We start from the raw sequence: 27738 nt of genomic DNA, 5'->3' as shown, positions 1-27738 counted from the left end.
ATTTGGTATAATTCCTATTATTAGGTATATACACAGCAGTGTTTTGTTGGATTGTTTTTTGTTTTTTTCCATTAAGCAACATGTTAAAATTGATTCCAGATTTGCAGGGTGTGGTTCACATTCTGATCACTGTGTGTTGTTAGTTTTCGGCCACAAAACCATTTTGAGAAGGGCTATGCGGTTGTGGCTCACATTAGTAAAATAAACATATTCATCCCTCCAGCCCTGGTTGGTCTTTTCAGTATTTAACCAAGACCACAATATTTTCCAAATGCTTTGAGTTGCCAGAATATGAAAAAGATGTGTTATTCTTCAGCTATTAAAAGCAGATTTTGTTTTAAAAAAGCAGAAAACGTAGTAAACTGATAGTCAAGAGGGTGCACATAAGTGGTCCGCAGGTGCACATGCGCTGTCAAAACAAAAGACACGCACCAGATAAGAAGTTGCAACGCGCGTCTGCGTACATAGGATTTTCTGGAGGAGGACACACATTTGTTTAGAGGTAAAGATGTCAAAGAAGCTCCTTTAAGCAATTACTTTGGTGTTCCTCCACCTCCAGAGAAATGTCAGAAGGAGTCCGGAACGCAAAAGAAGCACGTATTCTCAGAAAAGTGGTTGCAGGAGGTGAGCTGGCATTTGTTTGAATCTTATGTACGCAAACGCGTGTTGCAACTTCTTATCTGGTGGGCATCTTTTGTTTTGACAGCGCATGCACACCTGCGAACCACTTATGTGCACCCCTGTCTATAGGAATGTATTGTTGGAAAGCTTGAAGTTTTCAAACTAACCTAACCCAAATATTTACAGCAAAAAAACCTGTTTAATTAGCTGCCATCACATCCCTGATGTTCACTGATATTGTCTAAATTGATCTAATATTACAGTCCTATTGTTGATAGGGTGATAATCCGCAAAACATATTGAGATTTTATTCTGCAATGGGGTCTCATTACTCTACCTTCTATGTTTGGAGCTGATGACTTTCTGTGGTGCTGGTCAAGGTGACGCAGACAGCTAGAAAGGGGAACTTTTTCTATGACTTCAGAATTAGATGGGCCTCTTTCGAAAGTACTTAGAAGTCACGGATACTGCCCTAAATTTGCTTCCATGCACAGAGCCTTTCTTTGTACCAGGAGAATACTTTTGCAGAACTGTGCATGCAGGGGATTCAGTCGAATGCTTGTCCCATTTTTTAGTAATGAGGCCCATTACTATCTCTGTTCTGCACTCACTCTGCGTCTGTCTGCCTCCCCCCGCTTTGTCTTTCTTTCCTTTCTGACGCTCTATCGCTCTCACACACACTCCTAATCGCACCGCGTAGCCTGGTAATCTTTTTATTTTGGTTGATTGGACTGTATCTGTCCACATATTAGTGCTCGCGTCTCTGTACTCGCACAGCTCTGAGAGCACACTGTTGTGTATTCTCTAACACACACACACTCGTTGGTCACACTCTATGCATATCCATAATGTATATGCTTTTTCCTTCTGCTCTATATTGATGTTCTGTGTATTGTCAGCTTTACTGGTGTCTGGTAAATTATAATTATGGTCTTTTCATTAAATAGACAAAATTATATGCACACTGATAATGACAAATTACTTCCTATCACATTGTAGTAACGAATGTAGGGTTTTTTCACAAGGATAAGCAGATTTTAATATCACTTCTTCACTTTTCTTAATTCCTTTTTTTTAACTTGTCCCCATCACTGTCGTCTCCCGCACTAATGCATCCTTTTAAAACTCTGGCATGTGTGATTATCAGTTTATTTTAATATATCAAGTCTTTGTTTTGTCAGTAGTGGTACTGTGTCTGTCTGTGAGTAAGTTGCGTCCGCTCTCAGTGCTGGCAGCCAAAGCTGAGGAGGATGTGTATTAGTGGGGTGTCACATCTAAGTCATTATATGCTGTAATCTGATTGTCTCTGCACTGACTCAGTTGTCAGTCAGCACAAGTTCAGTATTTGTCCGCTGGGAGATCTTTGGACCAAGCTGAAGCGCTTCATTTTGTCAGCATGATGAAGACACAGTTGTCATGGAGCTCCACCTTGTGGCTGCATGTTCCCTTCTTGTCGTTTTATATTTAAAACTTTTTTTCTGTTGTTGTTGAAATTACACCAATTCTTCTGTTGACAATAATGACAATCATCAATTACTGCATGCCCCTGCAGATTTAACCAAAGAATTTTGGGCTGCCGTTCTTGCTGGATGCCATCTGCACTTAAGCTCATTCCCCTGTGACCTTCTCTTATCACATTTATCTCCATTTACTTTATGGAGATGCATTCGAGGTCTTGATATCCTGGCCCTTACCACAGCATGGCATCATTATCTGCATTATCATCATTGCTTTCTGCAGAGCGGTCCGCTCCAGCAGCTCATCACCTGTCTGTCTGTATAAAATCTGTGATGGGGAACTATGTGTGTGCGTGTATTTGGATATTTGGTTTATTTTGGGAACTTCTGCTCTCCAAATGGTGTGTGTTCATGCATGCATGTGTGTGTGTGTGTGTGTGTGTGTGTGTGTGTGTGTGTGTGTGTGTGTGTGTGTGTGTGTGTGTGTGTGTGTGTGTGTGCGTGACCACAGGTGCTGGATCTGGCTTCCTTGTGTATGACAGATGGAGCTGCCATCCTGTTCTCCCCATGTTCACCCCACCACCCCCCTCCACCTTTTTTTCCCTTGTCTTCACACATACACACACACACACACACACACACACACACACACACACACACACGCACACAGACATACTTTTCTGTGTTTATTATCTCTGATTTATTAATATAATATCTTCCTGTAAATATTCCAAGCTCACAATTTATCATACCTCTTTTTCACCATAATTTTAAATTAAATAAACTTAGCACAAAAAGTACGGAAATTTATACAAATAAATTTGATATGATATGATATGATTGGAAACTTTATTTCCCCTTAAATGAAGCCACATTTTTAAGGACAATGCATTTTTGGTTTGAGCAGTGTTGAGTGTGAGACTTGTCAGATCTTGTCTGTCAATGCCAAACAGTTTAATCTGTTCTGAGATTCTGGTGCCATGACTGGTGTACACCATCAAGCCTTTTTGCGCTGGTGTCGGTAACATGTGCACTAGAACCTGAACATCTGGAGGAATGTTATGTTCAGCGTTGTTACGTCCAGATTCTGACTACAGCAGTTGGATCATAGTGTCAAAGTGATGGTGTGGGGCAGAATCTTCCTCAATGAAAAAACGAGGCGTGTTCTCACTGGTAGCAATCGCAATGCAGAGATATCAAGAAGAGGCTCTGCAACCAGTGGCAGGTCCCATATCTCCACAGTCTGGGACCGAACTATGTCCTCCAAGATGGCAATGCTTGCCTCCACATTGTGGGATTTATCAGACTAACTGCAGAATTTGTGAATGGAGAGGATGGAGTGGCCTGTCTGCAGGTCAGACCTCAACCCCACTGAACACTTGTGGGATCAGCTTGGCTGTGCTGTTTGTGCCAGAGTGACCAGCACAGCCACACTGGTTGACTTGAATGCTGGTCAAGGAATGGGATGACATCCCACAGCGGGATATGACTGAGCTGATGACCATCATGAGGAGCAGGTGCCAGGCTGTTGTGTGTGTGGCAAGTTTTTCATTGGCACAACCCACAAATGCATTTTCTTTACAAATGTGGCTCCATTTCAGGGGAAATAAACAGGCTTTCAACAGCATAGGATTTTGTAGCCAATAAACATTGTTACAACAAAGAAATAATCCACCAAACACAAATTTCTATACTTTTTTGGCCAAGTTTACATTAATGATCATTGACTATGAATGAGATTCAGCTATTTTAATTTCCATTGAACACAGATGTGACCATTCGTACTTTCTGTTTTCTCCCTTTGCTTTGCACAACCATCATTAAGAAGGAAATATATTCTAGATAAAAGTATATGTCGGTCTTACACCTGTGCAATGATCAGAGCGCAGTGCACCTAAACATATTAGTGTGTATGCGTGTCGAACTTTGTTGAGCTCATGTCTGTACATTGTAGGTAGAATCACCTGAGGTTTCCTTTGATGACGAGGCGTGGCCTCACCCAGAGGGAGAGAGGCTGAATGAAGTCCCAGCCCCACCTTTCTCCTCTCTCTATTCTCAAAGTCACGCCTACTACCAGGTAATCCTGGCATGCGTTCGTAGCTTCATTTGTTTGTGTTTTTGGTCGTTTCTCATTTGTAAACTTCCGATTAAATGAGCATGCAGGTTTCTCTGCGTTTCTGTGAGACACATCTGCAGAATGTCTTCACTGTACTGGGTGAAATTCAAACATCGTGTTTTAACAGTGCACAGAAACTTTGTAAGGTGTTCCATGCAGCATTTAAACATTAACAAAATGTTAGTAAGTCAACGTTAATAGGATACTCTGTGCGATCCCTGTGTGCAATTACTGCTACAGTGCCAGAGGTCTAAGCAGCAGATGGCAGAAGGAATGAAAAGTGAGCATGTTTATATTTTTAGAAAAAGGGCCACAACTGGAGGGGAGGCAGTGTGGAGGGATTGGACCATTTTAATGTTATCTTTAAGAAACGACACGACTTCTAAAGTGTGTCTTTGATGGTAGCTATACCTTATAACATAATTAATTTTACAATGATATACTTACTTTGCTGGCGTTTAAAAATGCTACATGTAGTACCTTTAGTAGACAAATCTACTCAAACTTTCTGTGCTGCATTCATTTCTTGAAACCACAACCAAAACATTATGTTGTTTTGTTTCTGTGGACCATGTGAATACAGACCTTGTGTATTTTTTAAAAAATGTTTTAATGTTTCTGTGATGGTGCCCACTTGTGTTTGCACACATGGTCTTGCATGGATGTGGCGCGAGCACATATAGTCTTCTGTGCAACTGCAGTGTCGATATGTAATCATGCTCTTTACGATAAATTGTAGGTTATAACCCATCTTATCTACCCCGTTTCATGTCACCCATGTTAAACTTGCTGTGTCTGTATCTTGTGTGCTCATTAGAATGCAGTTGGAGGAGCTCTGTCAAATCTCCAGTTTGAGCTCCTTTCAATGCATGTAGTTACAGTTTGTGAACTGCAGGGGGCAGAAGAGGCCTCCCAAAGTTCACAGCTGTTCAGGGTTATGCCTTCACAAATTAATATCTGACTGAATTCTATTCATCAAACTGTTTAATATGATTTGGCGACTGAATGTTGGGATAATGGAAATGCTTTTTATCAATACTGACAAAGCTGCTCAGCAGTTTGTCGCTGAATAGAGGGTAAGAGCAGTCGTATAATTGACTTTGCTTTAAAAAGTCTCTGGCAAACCGTATATCTATTGCAGAGACTGAAAGCAGTGGAACATAAAAAGCGTTTTGCTCTCTGTGTTGAACACACAGACTGTAAGACATACATGGTGTACTCAGAAGCTTCAGTGGCTCCTAGTCATTAAGCTAATGCAGATAATTAGGCAGGAAGTAAAGACAGAGAGGGCCAGTGATGGGAAAAAACGGGATGAAGGGAGAATTATGGGCAGACAGACACAGAGCACAGATTTGTTGCTGGATGTTAATCAGCCTGTCAGTCAGCCAATTCATTCCTCTCCAAACAAACTCTTTTTCCTTTACAGTAATAGTAATTAACATTGAGTAAGACGTCCGCTCACTGTAACATTTCAGGGATGTTTGCTTCACTGTGCCGGTCCGGCCGTTTAACGCACAGCCTTTGTCTACCTTCAGGGAGAGACCTGCCGCTCAAACTTAATCCCGTTTCTAAGTGCTTAATAGGACAACATCACAGAAGTAGCTTGCCCTTTCTGCTAGATTCTCAAAAAGTTAGTTATTTAAACATTTGGAGCTTACAGATTTGATCCTCCCTATACTGCCACCCTCTTGTGCTCTGCTTAATTAACACTGATGTACTTTGCTCAGTGTTGGTACGCAGCCATGTAGCTGAGTGCAATTGCATCAGCCCACAAGGTAATTTAATTTTCTAAACTGCAGTGTTTTTCTAAACGAGTATGAAAAATAGTGAGCCGGGCCACCTAGCTAGTCATATCTGACTTAAAATAGCTGTTCAATGCTTGCTGGTCACAAGGAAATGAGAGATCATCAAGTCCTTAAAAGCATTAAAGTGGAACTGTGCAGTATTAAGATTCTCGTAATTTTGTTAGTACTGAATGATAGCTAGAGCTGGCAGTCATCGACTTAATATAGGTAGGACACAAGGGCAACTGGCATGTCTAAAGGGCAACATGTGCACCCTGTACAGAACGGCCCTGTGAGACTTCACATGAGTTAACAGCAGTTGTGAAAAATGCTTTTCTCTGTCTGCCTTTTGATGCTAAGCAGATATTGCTCTTTTAAAAAATGCCCACGTGCTTTGTCACAATAAAAACAACACTGTAAACAATAACCGTCAAGTTTTGGGCCAAACAAAGAGCTGAATGATGCTAAAAGGTTCTGAAGAGCTGAAGAGGGAAATCTGATGAATTGACTTGTCACTATGACCATAACCTTGAGCTGATAGTTATTTGAATCGTCGTCATTGTCATATTGATTGTTGTTGCTTTAAATCACAAACTTAGACCGTGCTGCGTAGCAAAAAAAAAGCCAATCCTGACCTCAGTCAGAAAAGCCTAAATATCCGTCTTGGCCTATTGGGACTCTCTTTTTGCTTGGGTTTGTGCTTGTCTATGCTACAGTGTTTTATGTCCATTTTTTTATATACCCAGCATTTACAAGGAAAGCTTGACATAGCTCTGCAAAATTCTCCTTACCAGAATCGAAGAGGAATCTAATGGAAGAGCTGGTGAGGAGCCAAAATGCTTAGGAACCACTGCACTATAGATCTGTATGGCGTCTGCTTTACAGTCCTTCTGACTGCATCATGGTCCCTTTACGGCTGTAGACAATGTAAGATAATACATATTAGAGTTTGACAGAGAGCTATCTACAAGCTGGCTATTGCAATGTGAGAACAAACAGTGCAGAACTGCATTTCAGGTGTTGGTCTGTGTCCATGTTCCAAATGTATATTCATTCTTTAGAGAACATGACAGCACTTCTATGGGTCCTGTTACTAGTTCAGAAAGTCTAGAAAATTCTGGGTTACTGTGCTTACAGGGTCATCCTGTCTAGAGTCTGTGGAGCTGGGACAGAAAATAGGTTCTAGGTCATTCAGCCAGATCAGTAGGAGAAAATAATTTGTTAAAAAAAAAAAAAAAACAGTAAACACAGCATTTGTACACGAGGCTATCTATCACCAGCCTGGCCTACCTGTAGAGGACAGAATGGCAAATTTGGCTCTCTCAGCAGGCGAACATTAAACATGCATGATGTGTGCTTTTATTTAATTGGTTCTGAAATATTAATAGAGTTGGCATTCACTTACTGACATTTGACTGGAGAGAGAGAGGGAAAAAGTGAAAGAGAGAGAGACACACGCACATTAAGGGTTGTGATAGGGACTGTGTGCTACAGAAATAATGCTGTGTCAGCTGACGTGTGTGTGTGTGTTTTATACTTTGTGTTGTAGTGGCTAGTTGCAGACAGTATGAGAAGGTGACCAGGGGAGTCTAATAATATGCCTCCAGCGTTAATTCATGCCAGTTATGAGGATAATATGCTTTAACTGAGTGTTTGCACTGCAGGCGGCATGACTGATTTGGCGCTCCACACCCTCTGATAGTGGGTAATGCAAGCGGCTGAGGTTCCATCAGTGCAGTGTTCTGCAGATATAGTTGTTTTACGTTTGTGTTGTGTGTGAAGTGTTAAATTTCTGCTATCAGTTTTTCTTTGTAATGTTCTTAGACAATTAAAAACTTTTTCATAAATAGAATATTTCCTTAAAAAGGTTAGAGGTCTTTATTTTTCTCAACTGCAAAATGTGACAGGCGTATATTTTAAACTGGCTTTTATTCATGACTTCCTCTAAGACGTGTAATTAATCATATTTGGCAATTTTCCACAACAGAAAGTTGATTTTTGATTTCTGCATGATGCTGTTAACACAAATGCAACACTTACTGTTTCTAAATAAAACCCTTCAGTGTTTCAGTGGAAGAAAACACTTAATTTGGTCTCAGTGACATATGCAACACAGGCCCAATAGGAAAGAAAGAATGAAACTCAAAATGAATGAGCAGGAATGAGTCAAATTCAACAAAGAGCATATAAGTACGCATATAGAGAATTTATTAATTTAAAGCAGTATAAAACTACAAGCATCCACCTTATATTGGAAGCACCAGAGGTTTATCTGCTTTAATATTGTGGACTATAACTGGGCCTGCCTTTTACTTCTTTGTGATATATCTGTATCAGAGCCCTCTTCATTTGACTACCATTTCTTTTTTAAAAATGGAAAATAAAGTTAAGTTAGCATAGTGCTACTTTGACTTAGCAATGTTAGACAAAGGCACAACAATAAAGCACAAGAGTCTGATACAGAACCATTTTGTGAGAATGCACTAGCGCCACAAACTTCACATCAACATGTTAACATGCTCACAGTGATGATCCCAAAATGCTGAATTAGCAACTATTATGTTTGCTTTTTTATTCTGGGGATTTAGCGTGCTGATATGAGCAAATTAGCAATAAGTGCAAAGTATCCTTTTGGCATCTCCAGTTCATGTACACCAGGGGTCTCAAACTCAGAGAAGCGGCGGCCCGCTGCTAGCACCGTCATCTCATTGGATGGAATCATGGTAAAGACACCTCTGGTTAACATGTCGGGTTCTGTGTCGTAGCTGGTAGCTAACTAGCTTTACTGTCTAGGTCAACTTTGCTAGCAAGAGAAAGACAGAGGCGTTAAAAGGCTGCTCCAATGGAACTTTATTGTTTAGGAGGCAGCAAACACGGTGTGCAGTCAAGTCTTAACAGTGTACTTATAACTGGGCTCGTCAGGCACTCTACACTGGCTGCACTGGTTATTATTATATTTTACATGCTTTGATCTCTCGTCGGTAGAAAAATTTTCGACTCTCCTGTTTCTCCCTCCCTCACGCTTGAATGTAGCCTCCTGGCCTGAAAAGTTAAAGAGTGTTTAGCGTGTGGCTACCATGTTACTGACAAGAGGCGAATATTGGGCTATATGGGTGAAAGTGAAGTGTTTGTAAAAAGTCAAGACTCAAGGCTTCAAAATAATAGTGCCTTTAGTTTACTGTTTCCGTCTTTTATATACAGTTTATATTATGTACTGAGCCCAATCTGGGATCTCTGGTTTTAAATTTATTTATTTATTTTTTGCTGTTTGGTTGATTTTAGGCACCAAAGCTGCTTGGCAATGTTTATGTAAAGACTGGGATTTGGGTTAAAAGAGAGAACCTACCTACTGAAATGTTAACTGCTCAAAAAATAAATAAATAAATAAAAATACTTTGCAGTATTCACAGAAGTCCCATGCAATTTAGGGCAATTCAAGTCAGATTTAGAGCGATCCTCTATATTTCACACTTGGTCTAGGATCCATCTTAGACTCTGAAGAAGCCTAACAAATCTCTGACATATCTGTTCAGATCTTAGGAAACAACACATTAGTCAGCCAGCACCAGGTGTATTTCAGGAGTCTCAAAGCTGTTACTATAGTTACTGTTCCCTAGGAAACACAGGAAAAGGCTGTGACAGGGGTCCCGCTCCACCTGTGGCTAATCCTCTAGGAGGCTAATCTTGCTGTGTAGGCTAACTGTATACACCAGAGATAGAAGTCCACATCACTTAGGATGAGTCGGCTTTGTTGTAAGAGGGTCAGTCTAACCTGTGTACGCCCATCTTTTGTTTGACCTTTGACCCAGATGTGCCAGCCAATTTTAATGCATGCTAAAGTCTCTAGACTTCCATGCCATGCTTCAGGGATGCTGTGAGGACACTTGTTAGCCTGCTTGTCTTGCCTCTCTCCTGTCTTCTCTTTTCTTTTATCTCAGTTGGTGCCCAGCAACAGCCTGTTGTTTTCCATTCTGGAGTCATGCTCTATGTGTGTGTGTGTGTGTGTGTGTGTGTGTGTGTGTGTGTGTGTGTGTGTGTGTGTGTGTGTGTGTGTGCACGTGCATTAAAGAGTGAGTGCGAGTGTGTGGGAGAGCTGGGTGCTGCAGTGTCTGGAAACAGCCTCAGGAGAAGATCTGTCTCTTTCTCACAAACACACACACACATTAAAAAAGAACCAACATCACCTCGAGCATGCATGTACTTCAGCGCACACACTCGCACTGGGAGCATACCTGTTATTACTGTGCCTTAGTGTCTCTCGGTTTCCAAGATTGTCTCCCCCCCCATCCCCCCACCCACTCTCACACACACACACAAAAGCACACAGACACCTCAGCACACCTACACACACAAACACACAAACATTTATCTCGTTATCTGTCTAGCCAGTGCCAGCGCTCACCGTATTCTTCGGTGGCATTCAGCTTTCTTTCCACCGTGTCTCCTCCTCACACTGCAACAGGCATCTTTGCATATGTGTGTACATATATGTGTGAGGGTGTGTGTGTATTTGGAGTGTGTGTTATGTGTGAATGTACTGAGGGGGGTTCTGTTATTTCATTGGCTGGCTGGAATGTAGGGGCGTGGCTTGCACCAGTAATGATATCTAACAGTGGGAGAGAGAGAGGGAGAAAGAGAGCGAGAGAGAGAGAGAGAGAAGGGGCATCGGGTTGCAGCTCCAATAAAAGACTGGAAAAGACAATTTGCTGAAAGATAAGCGTGCGAGAGAGAGAGAGAGAGAGAGAGGAAGAAACAGACAGGGTGGGTGGGGGTTAGGTAGGAAAAGAAAAGGAGACTGAATAATGTACTGAGTGAGAGAGACGAGAAGAGAGAGAGAGACGGAGAAACAACTGAGATGTAAGAGAGAGGGGAGGAGAAAGAGAAGAGTTGCAGAATGATTCCAACCATCCACCTACTTCAGATGCTCTTCTTCTCGCCTGCATCCTTCCACCTCCCTCCTTTCTTCCGTTCAGCCACCCATCACTCCCTCCCCTGCTCCTTCCATATTTAATGGGAGCACACACAGTGACAGCAGGGAGATTGACTGGTCATCTCCTTGGACTCAGAGAGAAGGCGGGAGGGAGGGAGAAAGAGGTGGTGGGGTGGAGGAAAGACAGAGGGAAAGAGTGAACTCCCTTAAATAATCAATCTTCATATCCTTGTGTGCCTGGCCCATACACCCCCTCACTTTGTCTTGTCTCTGAGGAGAGGCAAGAACGCAGCTGAGGAGAGGAATTTTGGATTTCCAGAGATGTGGATGTTGGACCTTTCTCCTGGCTAGAGAGAAGATGGGATGATGGACCAGTTGATGGAGAACAAAAAAAGACGGGCAGATGGATTAATGGGTGGACAGACACACAAAGAGCCTGAGAGACAGACTCACGCTTCAACTCTAAGTGGACCCTGTCTACCTGTCCTGCACTTTCTACCTCCTCCTCATCTCTCCTTCCACCAGCTGCTCTGTTAATCCTGAGCTAAAGAAGATAAAAGGGACATTATTAAGAGAAAACTTTGGAAGAGGAGATAAAAATATCCACAAAGGCAGCATCATTTTCAGAAAGTGTTGCAAGAAAAGGGAAGCTGGACTGTATATTTAGACAGGGACACTGTGAAAGCGATGAGTGACAGATGAGAGAGACTGGAGATGAAGCAGCAGAGAAGCGTTACCACCTGAACTCAATCTTGTCTGTCAAAGGGAAGATCAGACAGCAGAGACGATGAACTATATTTTTGGAAACAACACCCTGTACCCTCGCAGTTCGAGGGTAGGCGGGGCATCCGGGGGTCAAGGGGCGGGCCTAGGTATCAAACAGAAGCTGGGGCCCAAGCGGGGCTCCTCGGAGGAGCTGGCACCTCCCCACACCTCCTCCCCCTCCACCTCCTCTCCCGCCTCCTCCTCCCCCTCCACGTCCTCCTCACGCTGGCAGCAGCTCCTTATGTTCTTCTCCAGGAGGAATGCCTTCACTGACTGTATCACTGCAAGCCAGGTAACACACACACCTCAACCTGTGTGTGTATGCCCGCTTGTGTGTGTGTTTGTGTGTGTTGTGCTTTAGGGATGGTGGGAAGCATGAAACCTTACCTGAGTTTTTGTTGTGTGTGTGTGTGTGTGTGTGTGTGTGTGTGTGTGTGTGTGTGTGTGTGTGTGTGCCATTATTTAGCTAACATTCTCCAGTTTCAGTTTCTTAGCCAAAAAACAGGGAGGCAGTGAGGGGCAGCTTTAAACTGAAGCTGAAGCAGCACTCTGTTTATGGTAGAGATTTTGATAATGTTGTCATGGAAATGAGCCCTGGCATAGTGTACGAGACCCAGAGAGCCGGTGTGTTGCCATGGCAAAGCCATCATTTAGCTGAGCAGTCTCCTCACTGCAAGTCTACAGTGAAATGAAAATCTTAGCACTGAAGGTGTGTGACTGACCTGATGAGAGGCATCACTGTCACCCCATGTGTAACGGTTCATTTAGGACGTTATTATAAAACGAGCCATAGGAAGTCTATCCGTGTTTGTGAATTATATACAAGTGAAAGATAGATGATGTTTTTTAAACTGCCTTTATAGCACTTTATTTAGGGGCTGGTGTTGAGCTGGTGCATTGAATGTAAGCAAAAGTAGACAAGTTGAGCATCATCAGCTTTAGGGGACAATTAACATTTTTTAAGGATTCTTTACAGTTGTCAGATTTCTTGGGACAGAGACTTCAGGGACATTTCTTGACATATCTTCACAAATTCATATCAGATGTAAATAAGAATACTTGTGAGACTCTGTCCAGATTTTCTCAAGAAAATATCATAAACCGATCCTGATTAGCTGTCCTATCTGATTCTGAGGTCACATAAACTGAGGAGAGAACTTTCAGTCTTTGCAGAGATATGTAGTCTCAAACTGCTCTTGTTTGTATATTTACTTGTGTAATTCCCCTGGGTTCATACTTGATCTTTCTGGTTTTAAACGACCTCTGAATACTTAAGTAAGTAGAATATTTTGTGTTTTTTATGTTATCAGTGCAGTGTTAAGATAAACTAAATAACAACATATAAATAATGCATCAGTTGGTTCGTAATGACCGGATTAATCTATAATTCTTATAGCTGTCTTCTGGAGCATATATATCCTCTGTCCATCCATCCATCCTCTTCCACTTATCCAATTCAGGGTCATGGGGGGAGGGGCAGGCTGAAGCCTATCTGAGTTGACATGAGGAGCGAAAGGCAGATTGCATCCTGGATAGAGCAACATCATTAATTTAATCAAATTTTACAATTGTTTTACACATTTTTGTACCAAACAGTGTGAACGCAGTTATTGTGGAGAGTGTGCCGGACTGGACTGTACCTTCAAATTTGTACCTAACTATAGTATGATGAGACTGCCATTAACCCAGCTATAAACCCTGCTTTATGTCCAGTTAGCTGTCTAGTGCTTCACCACTTTATTGAGTTTCCACATGCTGAGTCAATAATGCTCATGTAGTGTGGAAAAATGGAACAAATGTGAACATGCATGATGTACATTAGGATCTTCCAGATGTTGAAATAATTTGCAGCAGCTGACTTTGGTAATTTTCTATTTAGATTGTTCTCGTCTTTTTTAAGCACCACCTTTTGAAACCCTTTGTTTCCACAGTGTTATGCAATCTATTTTTATCATTACATTATGCAAAAATATAAAGAGACATTCAGGCCATTCTCTACTTTGCATGAATGTTTTGGATGTTGCTTGTTATTGATATCAGATTTTTAAATGGAGGAAGCTGTGCCTTCCACTCAGCATCTCTTGCAGATATTAGACTAGTTTTCTGAGGGGTAAAATAGCTTGAAACATCAGAACATTAGGAAAGTGCTGCAGATGTGATGATGTGATTGGCCATTAGTGAGTCCTTCTACTGATATGGTATAATCAGCACATAAAAAGCATCAGTGACATAAAATAAAACATGCATAAATAAATGCATGAATGCATGGATTCCTACCTTAATTACAAGATTCCAGACAGATTTGTAAAGTGCGGTAGCATGTGTAACAGTCTCAAACACTTATTTTAGTATTTGATGTTTTGTGGTACTGTAGCATATGTGTCAGAATAAGAATTTCAACATCAAGATTTAAAGAATAAACCCCTTTTTCTGCTTTAATGAGAGAAATCCAAATGAAGCATTTTCCCGTAGCTTCTTATTTTTCACAGCTGATTTCTTTCTGGGTTACAGAATAGTAAATGGTGTCTGTACTGAATAAAAACATTATTGATCTGACACTGAATGGAAGGCGAGCCACTCTGTGTTCCACCCTGCAGCAGTTTTACAGTTGTCTACAGATTTACAGCTCAGTCTATGAAAAAAGAAAAAAGTAACCCACCTCCTTGCAATAATCATATTGGCCTGTGTTCTCCCAGGGTGTTACCATTTCCAAGTCTCAGACACTTACTGCATGACTGATAGGGCATTATGCTAAACACGCCCTCACTAACACAACTCTCGGTCCCACAGAGAGAGTGTATGGATATAAATGTGGTGTGATACATTTGACACTGTGTGTGTGTTGGTTATATCAAGCTTCCATTATGATACACAGAGCTTTGCAGACCCATGTCTATATGTAATAACTTTCTACTGTCTCCAGGGGGCAGCATTAAAATATATAGCCCAACCAGTATTGTGATGCTCCTAATTTCTTGCTCTTTTGCTCTTTACAGCAAAAGAGAGTTGAGGCAGAAGTGATCATAAACAGTATCTTTGTAGTGGAGTGGAAGCACTTCAGCCACTGTCTGTGCTTTTTATCTGTGCTTTTTCTAATCTTTGATGATTTCACTTGCACTTCTTCCTTTTCGTCGTAAAATCATCTGTCACTTCCTTTCCTGATTATAATAATAATAATAATAATAATAATAATGGATTGGATTTATATAGCGCTTTTCAAGGCACCCAAAGCGCTTTACAATGCCACTATTCATTCACTCTCACTCTCACATTATACCTAAATGTTAACCAGCATTCAGCCCACGCATACTGTCATCTCTATAGTGCTATGCATTGCAGGACTCCCTGTAGCTTGTGAACTGGTTCTTAGTCTTTCTCTCTTTGGGACTATAAACCCCACATTAACTTGCAAGTGCTAATGGCCAGAGCCAGTTAAGGTTTTGATGGTTTAGATTGTTGAGCTAACAATACACAAATGTTCATTAATCTTTAATCAAATTGTTTAAAATGTTCAACACTTTTTGAAAAAACCATATAAAGCATAACAGTATGATACAGTTTTGGAATCATATGGATTTTAGACTGGACTTTATCTCAGTGGTGTCTGTTGCTAAGCCTCTTCCTCGATGACAGTAATGTTATTGATTCTAAACGCTATCAGCGCTCCAGTCAATCCATCTGTATAGGTAGCCTGGATGTTGACTTTTGGCTGTACTTTGATAGTGTTATTTGCTACCAGCAGGCAAATATAGTTTGAGTCTCTTTATAGCACACACAAAAGGTTAACCCTACACGCTTAAAATGTTTTTTTTTTGTGCACACAAACAGCAGTCCTCTCTTTCACTGCCCCACCCATTTCTTTCTATAATTGATGAATAGTAAACAAGAGGTATGAAGGTCATACTGGCTCTCCAGAAAGAGCTCTAAAAGCCTTAAAGATGTGTTTAGTGGTCAAAGGAAATGGGTGTGGAGAGGGTTGGGCAGAGTAGGGAGACAGAGTGGGAGAGAGAGTAAGACACAGACGGAGACAATTAGTGACTGATTAGATATCCGATCCTAAAATCATAAACTATCCATCATAAAATGTCCATCTGAGCATACAGCGAATCAAGCGACAGAGGTCAGCTTGTCGATCATGTTAGGACTGTTAGTTGGAATAGTCTGAATGTAAAGTATCAGCAGGAGAGGCAGTACATCGGTTTTCTGTTTGGTTTCACATTGTCTGCTGTCTGTCAGATGTTCCCACTCAATAGAAAAGTGTTAAAATGTATTTAATCACAGCAGATTCCAGTATTATCACAAGCAAAAGGTGTAAAAGACAGAGTAACAAATTTACAGTGGTTGTTTTATTCTAAGAATGAGGTCTAAAAATATCCTCTATATATGTCGGTAATATTAAAATGGAAAATGTGTGGGAGCTACGTCACAAATGCTTTAGCTATACTGCCTTTTTGCACAGTACAGTTCAACCTACTCTCCCCAGCACACACACACACACACACACACACACACACACACACACACACACACACACACACACACACACACACACTGCTTCAGCAGAGAGTGGCTCATTATCCTCCTCTTCCTGAGAAGACTTTCCACTCTCCCAGCACCTCATGGGATACCAATGTGCATGTGTAGGCTTTTCTTTCACAGCTGATTGTGGATTTGTCGTTCCTACTATTTCACCTTGTACATTGGTCTGATGGGAAACCTAGGACCCCAGTATGCTTGTGTGCGATTAAACTCCAAGTCTAATATTTGAGTGGGCACTATGTAATTAAATAAAGTAAGTTTTTTTTTTTTGGAGTCTTCACACCATAGCTGTGAATTTTCACCTCCCACACTCAGAATCTATACATCATGGCCTCATGGAAATGAAAAAGCGCTTTAATGCTGAATAAATGAGAAATCACAAACAGGTGCCGCGAGACAGAAGTGGTTCTTTATTCTTCTTCTGCTGTGATAGTGCTCTGCTCACATCATATGGAAACACACACTGGGGCAACTTGAAGGTTAAAAGCAATGACTTGGAAACATTAACGTGTTCAGACTTGCTCGGAAACCCTCGGGGCATCATGACTGACGTGCCCTGCCTGCTTTCTTTCATTCTGATCAGCTGCTACATGAAATCGTAAATGTTGTGTGATTCTGCAGAACAGAAGGAATGATCTCAACAAAGTAGCCTCGCTGTATCTTCCCTCTTTTATTATAAATGATAGCGCGGTGGTGATGTCATGAGTGGGTGGGATTATAATGCAAATGTATACCGTCCGGACCGTCATTGTGTGTCGTAACTAATGAGCACCGCCTCTGATGCTAGCCAACGCTGCAGGTGGCATCAACTGTTGTCATGGTGATACTGCTGCGCTGATCACCAAAGGGAGAAATTTGGGTTTTTGTGTGTTTTTGTGTGCACGAGAGAGTGTTAAAGTTAAAAAGGAAAAAGTAGATGAACATTTGTATATAAACTTGCTATCTTTATATGTGATCTCACACACACGCACACACACACACACACACACATTGTGTTGTGGCCATGAGTAGTGCAATGGATTTGCGCTGCTTGAGAGTGTGTGAGGTGTTGCGTCACCTTCTGTGAGTGGGATGAAGCTTGCATATCAGCTCTCTCCCACACACACTGAACACACACACACAGACATCTCCACACGCTCCCTCTCCATCAGTCTCCTACCTCCAGCCTGTTCTCTGGTTATGCTGATATAATCAGCACAGATTAGCTGACCACAAGCAATCACTTAATATGTCCACTAACTAATGAGACTGAACACAACATAACGATGTCTCCATCCATCTTGTGTGATTACTATGGGATGGTTTGACACTACAGGCGGCTTGACCTATTCACCGCTACTTGAGAAATTCATGACTGGATATAAGTGCTGATTGTGATGTAAATCAGAAGCCTTGAGTGTCACTGCTTCATTAGAGCATCGGCTTTTCATTTTAGAGCAACAATGTCTGCTTGTGTATTATTATTACTACCAGGCAGAATAATATTGGCACCTTTGTTATGCAGTCACACATGGATGTGCTACAGTAAGTGACAGGCTCATTACTGTACACCATAAGGCACAGATTATAATTGGAAAAGCTTTTGTTGCACAGAGAATATGAGCCAGCAAACAGCAAGCTTTGTCCCACGTTAATGATGCCATCCCTCTTGACTTGTAATTGTGCCTCCTTGTAGGACAATGAGTGTGCGTCTTGATTAAAATTAAAGTTTAATCCTGTGACAGAAATGAGCAGCAGCACCACCAGTAGTGGCTTCTCTCACAGTTTGTCCCTTTCTTCAAGTAGGTATGATCAAATCTTTTATATCACTTCAGCAAATTGCCTCTGGAAAAAGTCCTAAAACAGATATGAATATGCAGAGTCAGCAGGGAAGGGATTCGATTTTGGTACCAGAAGCTTTCTTGTATTTGTTTGCTTGTATTAGAGCTGGCTGTGGTTGCATGCAGGTAAACAGTCCATAATAAGAGCAAGACAGGGATTGCATTTTGAGAAAGATAATATGCAGAGTGACAGCAGAGGAACTAGTGATGTCAGCTGGCTTCCAGAAACGTTCAAAATCTGGTTCCCAGATTGTAAATGAAATAACTTGTCCGTGTTAACAACCAGGCCAGGGTTTCTGTCACTTGGAAGCCAAATATGCACTAGTTCCAGTTAGTTTTTTAATGTTCTGCATGATAGGTACAAGTGGGTGTCTTCTGATGTTTCTTCTTTAAGAAAGTAACAGCATGAGACATTTTAATGTCAGTACTAACACTGTCAAAATTTCCACATATCCTATGAGCAGCAATACCATAAAATTTCAGTAAAGGTAAGATTTCAGCATCATGATGCTGCAGTGGTTCGTACTGTTGCTTTAAACCAAGTAGGTCTTGGATTCAAAGCACCATCTGCTCGGTGCATGGTGGATTTGGGGGCCTTTCTGTGTGGAGTTTGTGTATTCTCTGTGTGTCTGTGTGGGTTCTCACCTGGTACTCCAACTTCCTCCCACAGTCCACAGACATGCAATTAGCGGGGTTAGATTAACTGGTGAATCGAAATTTCCCAAAGGTGTGAATGGCTGTCTGTCTCTGTGTATCAGCCCTGCAACAGATTGGTGGACTGTCCAGGATGTACCCTGCCTCTTGCCCTATAGTCCCCGCCCCTCCTACAATCCTGCATTGGACAAGTGGAAGTAAATGAATAGATGGGACAGTAAGACTTAAAGATATCAGCTTTTCAAGAGCATTTTGTTAAAATGAATTTAACTTATTAGACTCACTCACCAAGAATGTACAGATCCGGTCTCTATTTCAGCTGCCTGCATCTTTAGGGATGTCATTGTTTCCTTTAGAAATGATCTGTGACACTGTTTTTCCTTGCTGTGTTTTGCTGTTGGTGGGGGCTTTTTTCCCTTCGTTTTTCTTTTGATGCGTGCAGTATAGTGCTGCACTTTCATCATTCCACATGTTGTTATTGTCCAGAATAAAATATGGCCAGGTTGTTGAAAATACCATAAAAACTACTGGTACTAAAGAAGCTTTTGTTATGACAGTTGCTTAGATAAAAACAAGCATTTTTCCTACATCAATTTAGAAACGTAATATTTTCTTTGTAATTTTTATTTGACATTTTTGCATTTTTGCAATAAGTTTAGTGTAAAATGGTCAGCAGATAAACTGGTAAGTAGTTGCTGCTTATCCTCCTGTCTTTGGATCTTTGGCAGTGCTTTAATATGAGTGTGTGGTTGTGCTAGAGTAATAAATGTATTCAAAAGGAACTAATGAGTAGAAGTTTTTTAACACCCACAGTTTTAAGTCACTTTTTTTGTTGCACTGCTGTAAGGACTCCAGCTCCTTCATCTCTGCCAGGATTAGGCAGAGTGCCTAGAGACTGAAAACAGAGTTTGTAATTAAGTCATGGAGGAAGAGATCACCATCCTGGCAGTCACAGTGGGCACACTGATAGACAAAGAAAGAAAGTGTCAGTTACAGTGACTGTAATTGACACCGAGACCACTTTCTTAACAGACAATACCATTACAGCATGTATTACTTCACTCTGAGCTCTGGCTCACAGTTGGAGGGATGCACATGCAGTCTAGTTAACAGAAGCTATGGTTTCACCAGCATGTATGAGTGACACAGATAGATGGGGAAAGAGAGCGCGGTGAACACCACGGCGAACGAACCTCTCAGTAATTGTTGAACCTTGCGCGCTTAATTCAGGAAACGATCGTACACAACATCCCCACAAGTAGGATCGCTTCCTGAGGTCAACAATCAGAGGAGGAGGAGGTGTTTACGACAGTACAGAAGACTCGGCCCTGCTCCTGTTGACCCCACTAACTTTCCTATTACAGCATGTTATCCCACTTGTAGTATTTATGATAGGGAATAGTGGCATGAGATTGAAAATAAGTCACTATTGCAGTAAACAAATCCTCCAGAAATCATTTCTTTCTTGTCGATCAGTGCTTCACATTAGCTGAAGTTAAATCTTCAGAACTGTAATAATCCCATTATGTTATGATAAAGGCCACACTTCTGTGGGTACAACGTGTTTACAGTCTGTTTCTAAGCCATGTTCTTATCGATACGCTAAGACGTTGTCGATTCAGGATGAATGCTGTTTCAAATAGGGATCCACAGACTCTGAATCTGTGGGTTTTTGTTGTGGTTATTTATTTACATGACAGGAAGCAATTTGATCCATATGAGAAATAAGGGACATATTTCAAAGTCTTTTCACCAGCTCCTTGTTTTACCTGCGCCTGAAGCCCAGGTACAGTCTGAAAGAGTGTAGATGTAGTTCATCCACAGAATGAGGAAGCTGATAATAGTAATGTATTGCCACAAGTAGTTTCTTTATGAAAATAAGATGTATGTCAATGCTTGTATGTCTGTGCACTACTGATTCTGTGGGAAACACTGATCGTGCAATTTTTGAACATGAACAACACTGATGTGTCGCAGCATATCTTATTTGTTAACGTTGTGATATCGGTCAACAGATACATATATGGGTGGTAAACAGGGACATCCATTTCAAGTTATGTTAGATTTTTATTTAAATAAATAGAATTTTCTTGCTGTCAATTTCCTGAATTTCAGCTAAATAAGCTGTTAGAGCTCAGGTAACCATTTGCTATAGAATATTTGTGCTCTATTAAATTTCTGGCTGGTGAAAAAAACTGAATGAAGTGTCTGCCAAGCTTGATCTCCTCTTTGTCTCAGTTAGTTAAGGACAATATTAAATCTTATTATTTTACAGACAGACAACATTTAAATCTTTAACAGCAAAAGCTTGTCAAAGCCTTCCAGCTCCAGCCCAGAGCACATCTCTGCTCTAGTCATAACAGACTCTGTAAATTAATACTGATTTCTGCTGCTGGTGTGTGATATATGATAATGAAGATCTCAGGCTGCAGCCTCACATGTCTGATCACCCACTGGATCCATGGAGACCACAGCTCCTGTTGGTCTTTTTTACAAGCTTTACTTGTGGATCGTGTCAGAGCATCTGCTGCCATTATTCAGTCGATTTGTGTCTGTTTAGAAAAGTCAGTGACATGACAAATAGTACGCGCATTTGTTAACAGGAAATGCCTTTTAAATGCTGTTAGACCTGGTGCCAGTGCTAATTGGACTGCGCACTTCTTGAACTCTTCAGGCCGTATAATTACACCGAAAATGTATTTTACAGCCTTTACCGTAATATTTACCGTAATATGTACCATCAGTTTCAATTAAGATGAAGTGATTCCAAGATGAAGCCAAGCACTCGACAACTGAAGCTTCAAAATACTCTGAATTATACCATTATACCATCAAGAAACTACAAAATGTAACATTTTGTGGGATTGGAAAACTGGACAGCATTCAAAGCTCTATACCTGTGTGTTCATTATTATGACAATTATTTTGCTCACCTAAGAGTCAGTAAATGATTTGAATTTTTTGAGGTGTGGGGCCTCAGTATCTGAGTGGGACACTACATAAATGTAAGTCAGTACTCATGACGTCACCTTCATCGTATCTGTGTGCGTGCATTCTAGCCTCCTCTCAGTTCTCCATCTGTCTGTGGAGTCTGAGGCCTCCTGCTGGGGACAGCCAGGATTACAACCTAGTCTCCAATCTGGAGAGAGTGGAGTTTATTGATTGTAGTTAATTGTTTTCGGAAGTCTGTTCTGCAAATCCTCTCAGCCTCCAGCCAAGATGCTGTCTCCTGTCACATGTCTGTTTTTGCTGTCAAACACTTGATCCTCGCTGACGGCTCTTGGTGTGGTCAGTTTTTGGCTTTTAGAGATAAATAGTAAAACATTTTGCTTGAGTGAAGCATGAAGGAGCAAAAAAGACATGGCCCACATCTTCACTTTTTACAGGAAAGAAAGGATTGTGTGAATTCAGTGCTTTGAACATTTTTCATGTGTGTGACTGTGTGTGCGTGTGTGCATGTGTAAAAGAATAATTAATATCTATTACAGTAATTGCATGGAGCACAAAAGGTTTTATACTCAGCAAATAAGGTTGTTTTTTTTCTCCTGGATAGTCGGGTTGTTCTGACCCAGAAGAGGAAATAACTACTCAATTAAACCAGTGTGCAGAACTGATGGTGTAACGTTGGCTGATTTATTATTTTCCTAATGTTTTTCTGTTAAAAAAAATAAATTAAAACATTACATAGTGGTGTCAAATTAGAGTGGGGGTAGAAAGCTAAGTAGAGCTTGACACAGTGTAGGCAGGCTGAGTCAGATGATTTCTAATAAAAAGATTTGGGGGTGCAGTGTCAAGTTTGTCCCACCTTTAGTACTAATGGAGTAATCACAGCAGGGACTAGAACCTGACTGACAGATTATACTTCTCTCATATGAGCCTAATCCACACTGCAGCATTGTGGATTAGGCTCTAAGATGTGAAATATCTTATTCTCACATCCTTGTTTCTTCTCCTTGTCTGCCCTCTCCACCCCATCCCTGTATTTTCATGTTTCAGCAGCAGCCTCCACCCCTCCCTACCCCGCCCTCTAGCACTATATTAGTGCTGGCTTCATTTAGCGCTGTGATGCTAACAGCCTATTCTTCTTGCTCATCCTCTTCTGACTGAGCGCTTAGCCTGCAGCGCTAGCAGTACTTTACACAGGGAACACACACACTCTCTCTCACACACACACACACACACTCGTAACGCACTGGGCCGCTACAACAGGCTTTCTCTCTGCCACCCTCGCCCTCTCTCCATCTCTTTGTGCTCTCCACATGGGTGCTGCTTTTTAATGTGCCTTATCTCTATTTGCTTCTCTTTTGCTTATCAGCTTGGTTTGGGGCCAGTTGTGCTATATATTAACTGACATTATAAAGACATCAGGCTCATAGCTACAACCAGATGGGTGTATGTGTGTGTGCATTTCTCTTGCTCCAATGGCAGATCCTGTTCTTTCCTAAATACCAACTGTAGGCTGCCAGAAGCTATATTTAAACTGATCTGGGGAAAAAAATAAGCCTTTTCTCAGTCACTGTGCACAGGCTCAACTGATATCAGTAGGGTTTTTATAGTCGTATCTATGCATCTACTTAAATGTAAAAAAAAAAAGAAGGTGAATTTATTGATTTATTTTTAAGTGTTGCCAGGTGTTGACTTTAACCCAAATCAGTTAATAGTATGAATTCCTGCTGGTTATCTAACCAAGTCCATCTAAGTTTGTTAAAGAGACACATACATTTTTCTAAACATGTAAACTGCAAGTTCTTCAATAACCTTGAATATCTGAATGTTTTCTGGGGTATAAGGTTGCATAGGTATATAATTAGTTCCATCTGAACAGGAAGAAAACATAAGAAGTGTCAAATTTATACTTTACTAAGATTATACTGGTCCTTGGTGCTCTTTCACAGTTCATCCACTGTTAGAAACAAGCCGATTTTTTTCCAACTTTCCTCATAATGAGAAAGTTTGAACAGCAGATGGATAGTGCTTCTGTGTTTCCAGCCAGAGCTGTGTCCCTGAAATGACCCCCTAGCTGACATCATATGGAGCCAAGAATAGAAAAAAGAAAAAAACCTGTCTGAAACGTCGCAAAACAATGAACAACAAAGGAAAAGCTCAGTAGGCCCACAATGCCAAATATCTTTTTTTGCATAAAGGTGCAATGCCACATCCCATATTACTCGTTATTACTTATACTGCAACACCTCTTCAGCGCTGCAAGTGTAGTGCAGTGACAAAGTATTTGCCCCCTTCCTGATTTCTTTTCTTTATTTGTCACACTTTTATGTCTCAGATCATCAAACAAATCTTAATATTAGACAAAGGAACTTCTGTAAATACAAAATGTTTGATTTTTTGTTGTTGTTGTTGTTGTTGTTGTTCATTGATCGTTTATTAAGGGAAGAAAAACCTACGTGGTCCTGTGTAAAAAGCAATTACTCTTCTTTGCTGAATTATTTTAATCCAGTCACATTGGAGGGTTTTGGAGCATGAACGATGTGGTCATGCCAAAGAATCTTAGTTGGCTTTAAGTCAGGACTTTGATTTGGCCACTCCAAAACCTTCATTGTGTTTTGTTTTTTTAGCTTTTCAGGGGTGGACTTGGTGTTTCCAGTCACTGTCCTGCTGAATAACTGAGTTTGAACTTCAGCGCGTGAACTGATAGCTGGACACTTTCCTTGAGGATTTTCTGCAGTGGGACAAATACTTTTTTGTGGCACTGTATGCAAGAAATAAATAAAAAAACACAATTTAGATGGTTATGTATTAAGTTTCCATACCTGACCACAACTGTAAAAGATCAAAGGCGTACCTTCTGCCATAGATAAATTAAAGCCTGAAACATATAATAAGCAACCACATCATGATTCACAAAGAGACAGTGAAGTAGGCCAAGGCATACACACAAAACGCGCTTGCAAACACTGCATTCCAGCTGACCCGGCCTGTCTTGAGATGCTTTAAAAGAGCAAGACAAAGGTTGATGGAAGCGACCGCAATCCACCAATCACAGCACTCCCTTCTTTGTACACACACACACTGTGACTCTGAGCGCTGTATTGCTGTCCTCGGTTGCCTATCGATTAGTTATGCCTGGCTGCTGTCATGTGCAGGAGTCCGGGGAAGCCCCCTAATTGGCCAGTCCGGGAAAGGGAGAGAAAGAGCAAGAGAGTGAGTTGGGGAAAGAGAGAGAAAGAGAGAGAGAGAGAGGTGGATGCTGAGGGAAAGAGGCACCATAGAAAGATGAGAGCAGCTGAGGGATGTGGCTAATTCAATCTATCATACCATGAAAACAAGACAAGATGAGAGAAGGAAGATGATGAGAACTCTTTCAGACCTTTTTTTAAATTTCTGCTGGATTTAAAGAATGAATATAAATCTTAAGAGAAAAGGGAAATGCAATATAGGACTTTTTGGAATATATAAATGTGATGAATGCTGAGGGGCCAACACTTTTGATACAAAACTGGAGTGTGCTGTCGGTGGATAATGTGAATTACTCTGACTGAAGACTGGAGTAGACTAACCACAGGAGTGAGAAATCTTCCATTGGAGCACTGTCTACAGAAACAAAGCAGGACTGGAAGGAGTGGTCAACTTGTCCAAGTGGCTTTCCTGTTTCTTTTTGGGACCCAGCTTTTATTATCCTACTGCTACCATACCACTGAGAGATGGTGAGAGTGTTAAAAATGCTAATAAAGGAGGATGCTTTGCTTTTGACGACTAATTCACACTCAAATCCGTAAGGGAAAGGAAACACGAGTAAAGTTGCCTAAAGAGGAGGGATTACTTTTTTTTTTTTTTTTATTCTGGTGAGATTTACTTATTGACATATGAGAAAAAAGGGCTGAAATACCTACTTTGTACTGGATGCGGAGAGGGATTGGTTGTTCTTGAGAGGCATGACCTACATTATTCAGACAGAAGTGATGGTGAGGAGCATCTCAGTAAAGGAGAGAGTGTGGTAAGCGATAAATAAAAAAAACAAAACGTAAAGACGACAGAGAGGATTTCTTTGTGTTTTTATGAATCTTTGTCAGTATGAACACTTATTTCCACAGCCATGAGTTTTGTTGTAGCCCTAAAAAGCCCAGCGGTGGCACCACAAAGGGCAAATCTGGCAAAGGGAAGGCCAAGTCGAGCAAGAGCCACTCTCACTCGAAGCATAACCAGAATTTATTGCAAGTACAGATGCCGAGTAACCAACTGCAATCTTCGCCTCGACACTCACCAAAGCGCCACCCGCATTCACCAAAGCCAAAGCAACGGCATCCGCCAAAACAGCTCACTCCGTCTCCCTCTCCCAGCTACTACCACATAGCGCCACCATCTTCCAGTCATCAGCTATGCCCGCCATCACCAACTTGCCATCTGGCCCCACAGTCCCCAAACAGTCTATTTCCTTCGCCAAGCCACCATCAGCTTCACCTATCGCCAGGCCACTATCACTCCCCCAACGACCACTTGCTTCACCTGTCAGCAAGTCATCATCAGCTGCAGCATCATTCTCACAACCAGTATCACCCATCAGCCTCGCCCAGTCACATGCTCTCTTCACATTCGACTCATCAAATCTACCACCAGCAGCAGCAGCTCCGCTCCCCCAGTCACCACTCACTGTTCCAGCAGTACCAGCACCACCACCACAACTGCCCTTCTCCTCTTCCTCATGCCTCCCAGTCGCTTTCTATCCATCCTTTTCACTCTCCACAGCTCCCCTTGTATTCCGGGCTGGGGGGTAATGGGTGGAGCACACTTCCTACCAACCTCGCCAACAGGGGCTGTAGAGGGAAGTTTCCCAATCTTAGAGACAGCGTGAAAAAGAGTCCCATAAAGAGCAAAGGCAAAACAGGAGGCAGGCTGTGGCCCAATGACACGTATATCTGGACTGCACACTCAATGGAGACACCCCCACATGTGCCACTCATACACCACTTCCCACGAATACAAGCCCATGTACAGGTAGGTTATAGGTGGAAGTATGTCAGACGTGGACAGCAAAGGCGGGAACAGCGTTATTTCCCATCTATCTCTACTGAGTGAGATGCTGATACCAGAAACAATTTTCAGTTATGCATTGTGCAGATGCACTTGTGGTGGATTTTGCCTGTTATTAGTGCTAAATAAAGTCATGAACAAATACTGCCCGCTTTTTTTGATAAGCAGTCAAGCTAATGATTGATTATAAAAGAAAATTAATCATTTACTATTTCATCCTCAAAATTTCAATAGGTGTAGAAGTAACTATAGCCTTGGTATCTAGAACTAGGTTTGGGATGGGGGAGGGTGTCCTGCATGTACTGTAGACCATTCTGCTAGGTGGATTTATTGGTATTGTAAGGAAAGGGCCACCTTTAGTCCATTGTATCATTTGAAAGATAACCTCATGCTAACTACAAAGAAATCTGTATTATTTCTTTGAGTATATCACATTGGTCTGCAGTTCAGTTTCAGAGAGCATATACTTCTACTTAACATATATTTCTATGTCACTATTTTCCAGCTATTTTATTGGCCACTGCATTTTGGGCAAATTGCTTTCTTAGTGTTTGTTTGTAGAAAGATCTTCAAATGAAAAGCTACACACTTATATAGGGGTGATATAGAGAGTGCGTTACAAAAAGGGAAAAAAACACATGGCAGTAGAGAACGAGACATTCACTGATTTTATACAGGACACTGTGTCCTTTACTGACATAACATCTGATAAGAGCTTCAATTGTATGGAAATAATAGCATTGATTACTATGTTCAAAGTACTGCTAGAATCAATATAAACTGGCTACATTAGTCCCTAAAAGAAAGATGGAACAGTGAGCAAGGAAGAAGTGTAATTTGTGACAACAGCCTCCTTCAGACTCAGAGTATTGCTATCTCATTTCATTTATTTATTTATTTCACACTTGGTACAACAGTTTCCACAGTTAGTTCTTTCAGACAAACCAACCACACTTTCTATCGGTAAAGCACTGCAACCATGTGTGAATAGGAGCAGGAAGAAGAAAATATTCTTATTAAACCCTGCCCCATATCTACAATACAACTTATATTGCAAGTGGGCACC

The 27738-nt window shown here is 41.3% G+C and overlaps 1 protein-coding gene across 11 annotated transcripts in view; it reads left to right on the top strand.

Annotated features, from left to right (window-relative positions):
* Positions 1–27738, top strand: part of dlg1a (discs large MAGUK scaffold protein 1a) — a 114024-nt gene that overhangs the window by 30988 nt on the left and 55298 nt on the right. For 4 of the 11 annotated variants that reach the window (XM_026148057.1, XM_026148046.1, XM_026148050.1 and 1 more), the window contains one exon: positions 4033–4155. The exons of 5 other annotated variants lie outside the window; for them this stretch is intronic. In XM_026148057.1, coding sequence (XP_026003842.1) covers positions 4033–4155 — 123 coding nt within the window. Of the gene's footprint in view, positions 1–4032; positions 4156–10814; positions 11966–24178; positions 26637–27738 lie in introns of those variants that run through there. 2 more of the 11 variants (XM_026148052.1, XM_026148049.1) reach the window with 2 other exon arrangements.

The sequence above is a fragment of the Astatotilapia calliptera genome, chromosome 17 (genome assembly GCF_900246225.1).
Source record: "Astatotilapia calliptera chromosome 17, fAstCal1.2, whole genome shotgun sequence".
NCBI lineage: Eukaryota > Metazoa > Chordata > Actinopteri > Cichliformes > Cichlidae > Astatotilapia > Astatotilapia calliptera.
This window is presented reverse-complemented; position numbering and strand designations above follow the sequence as displayed.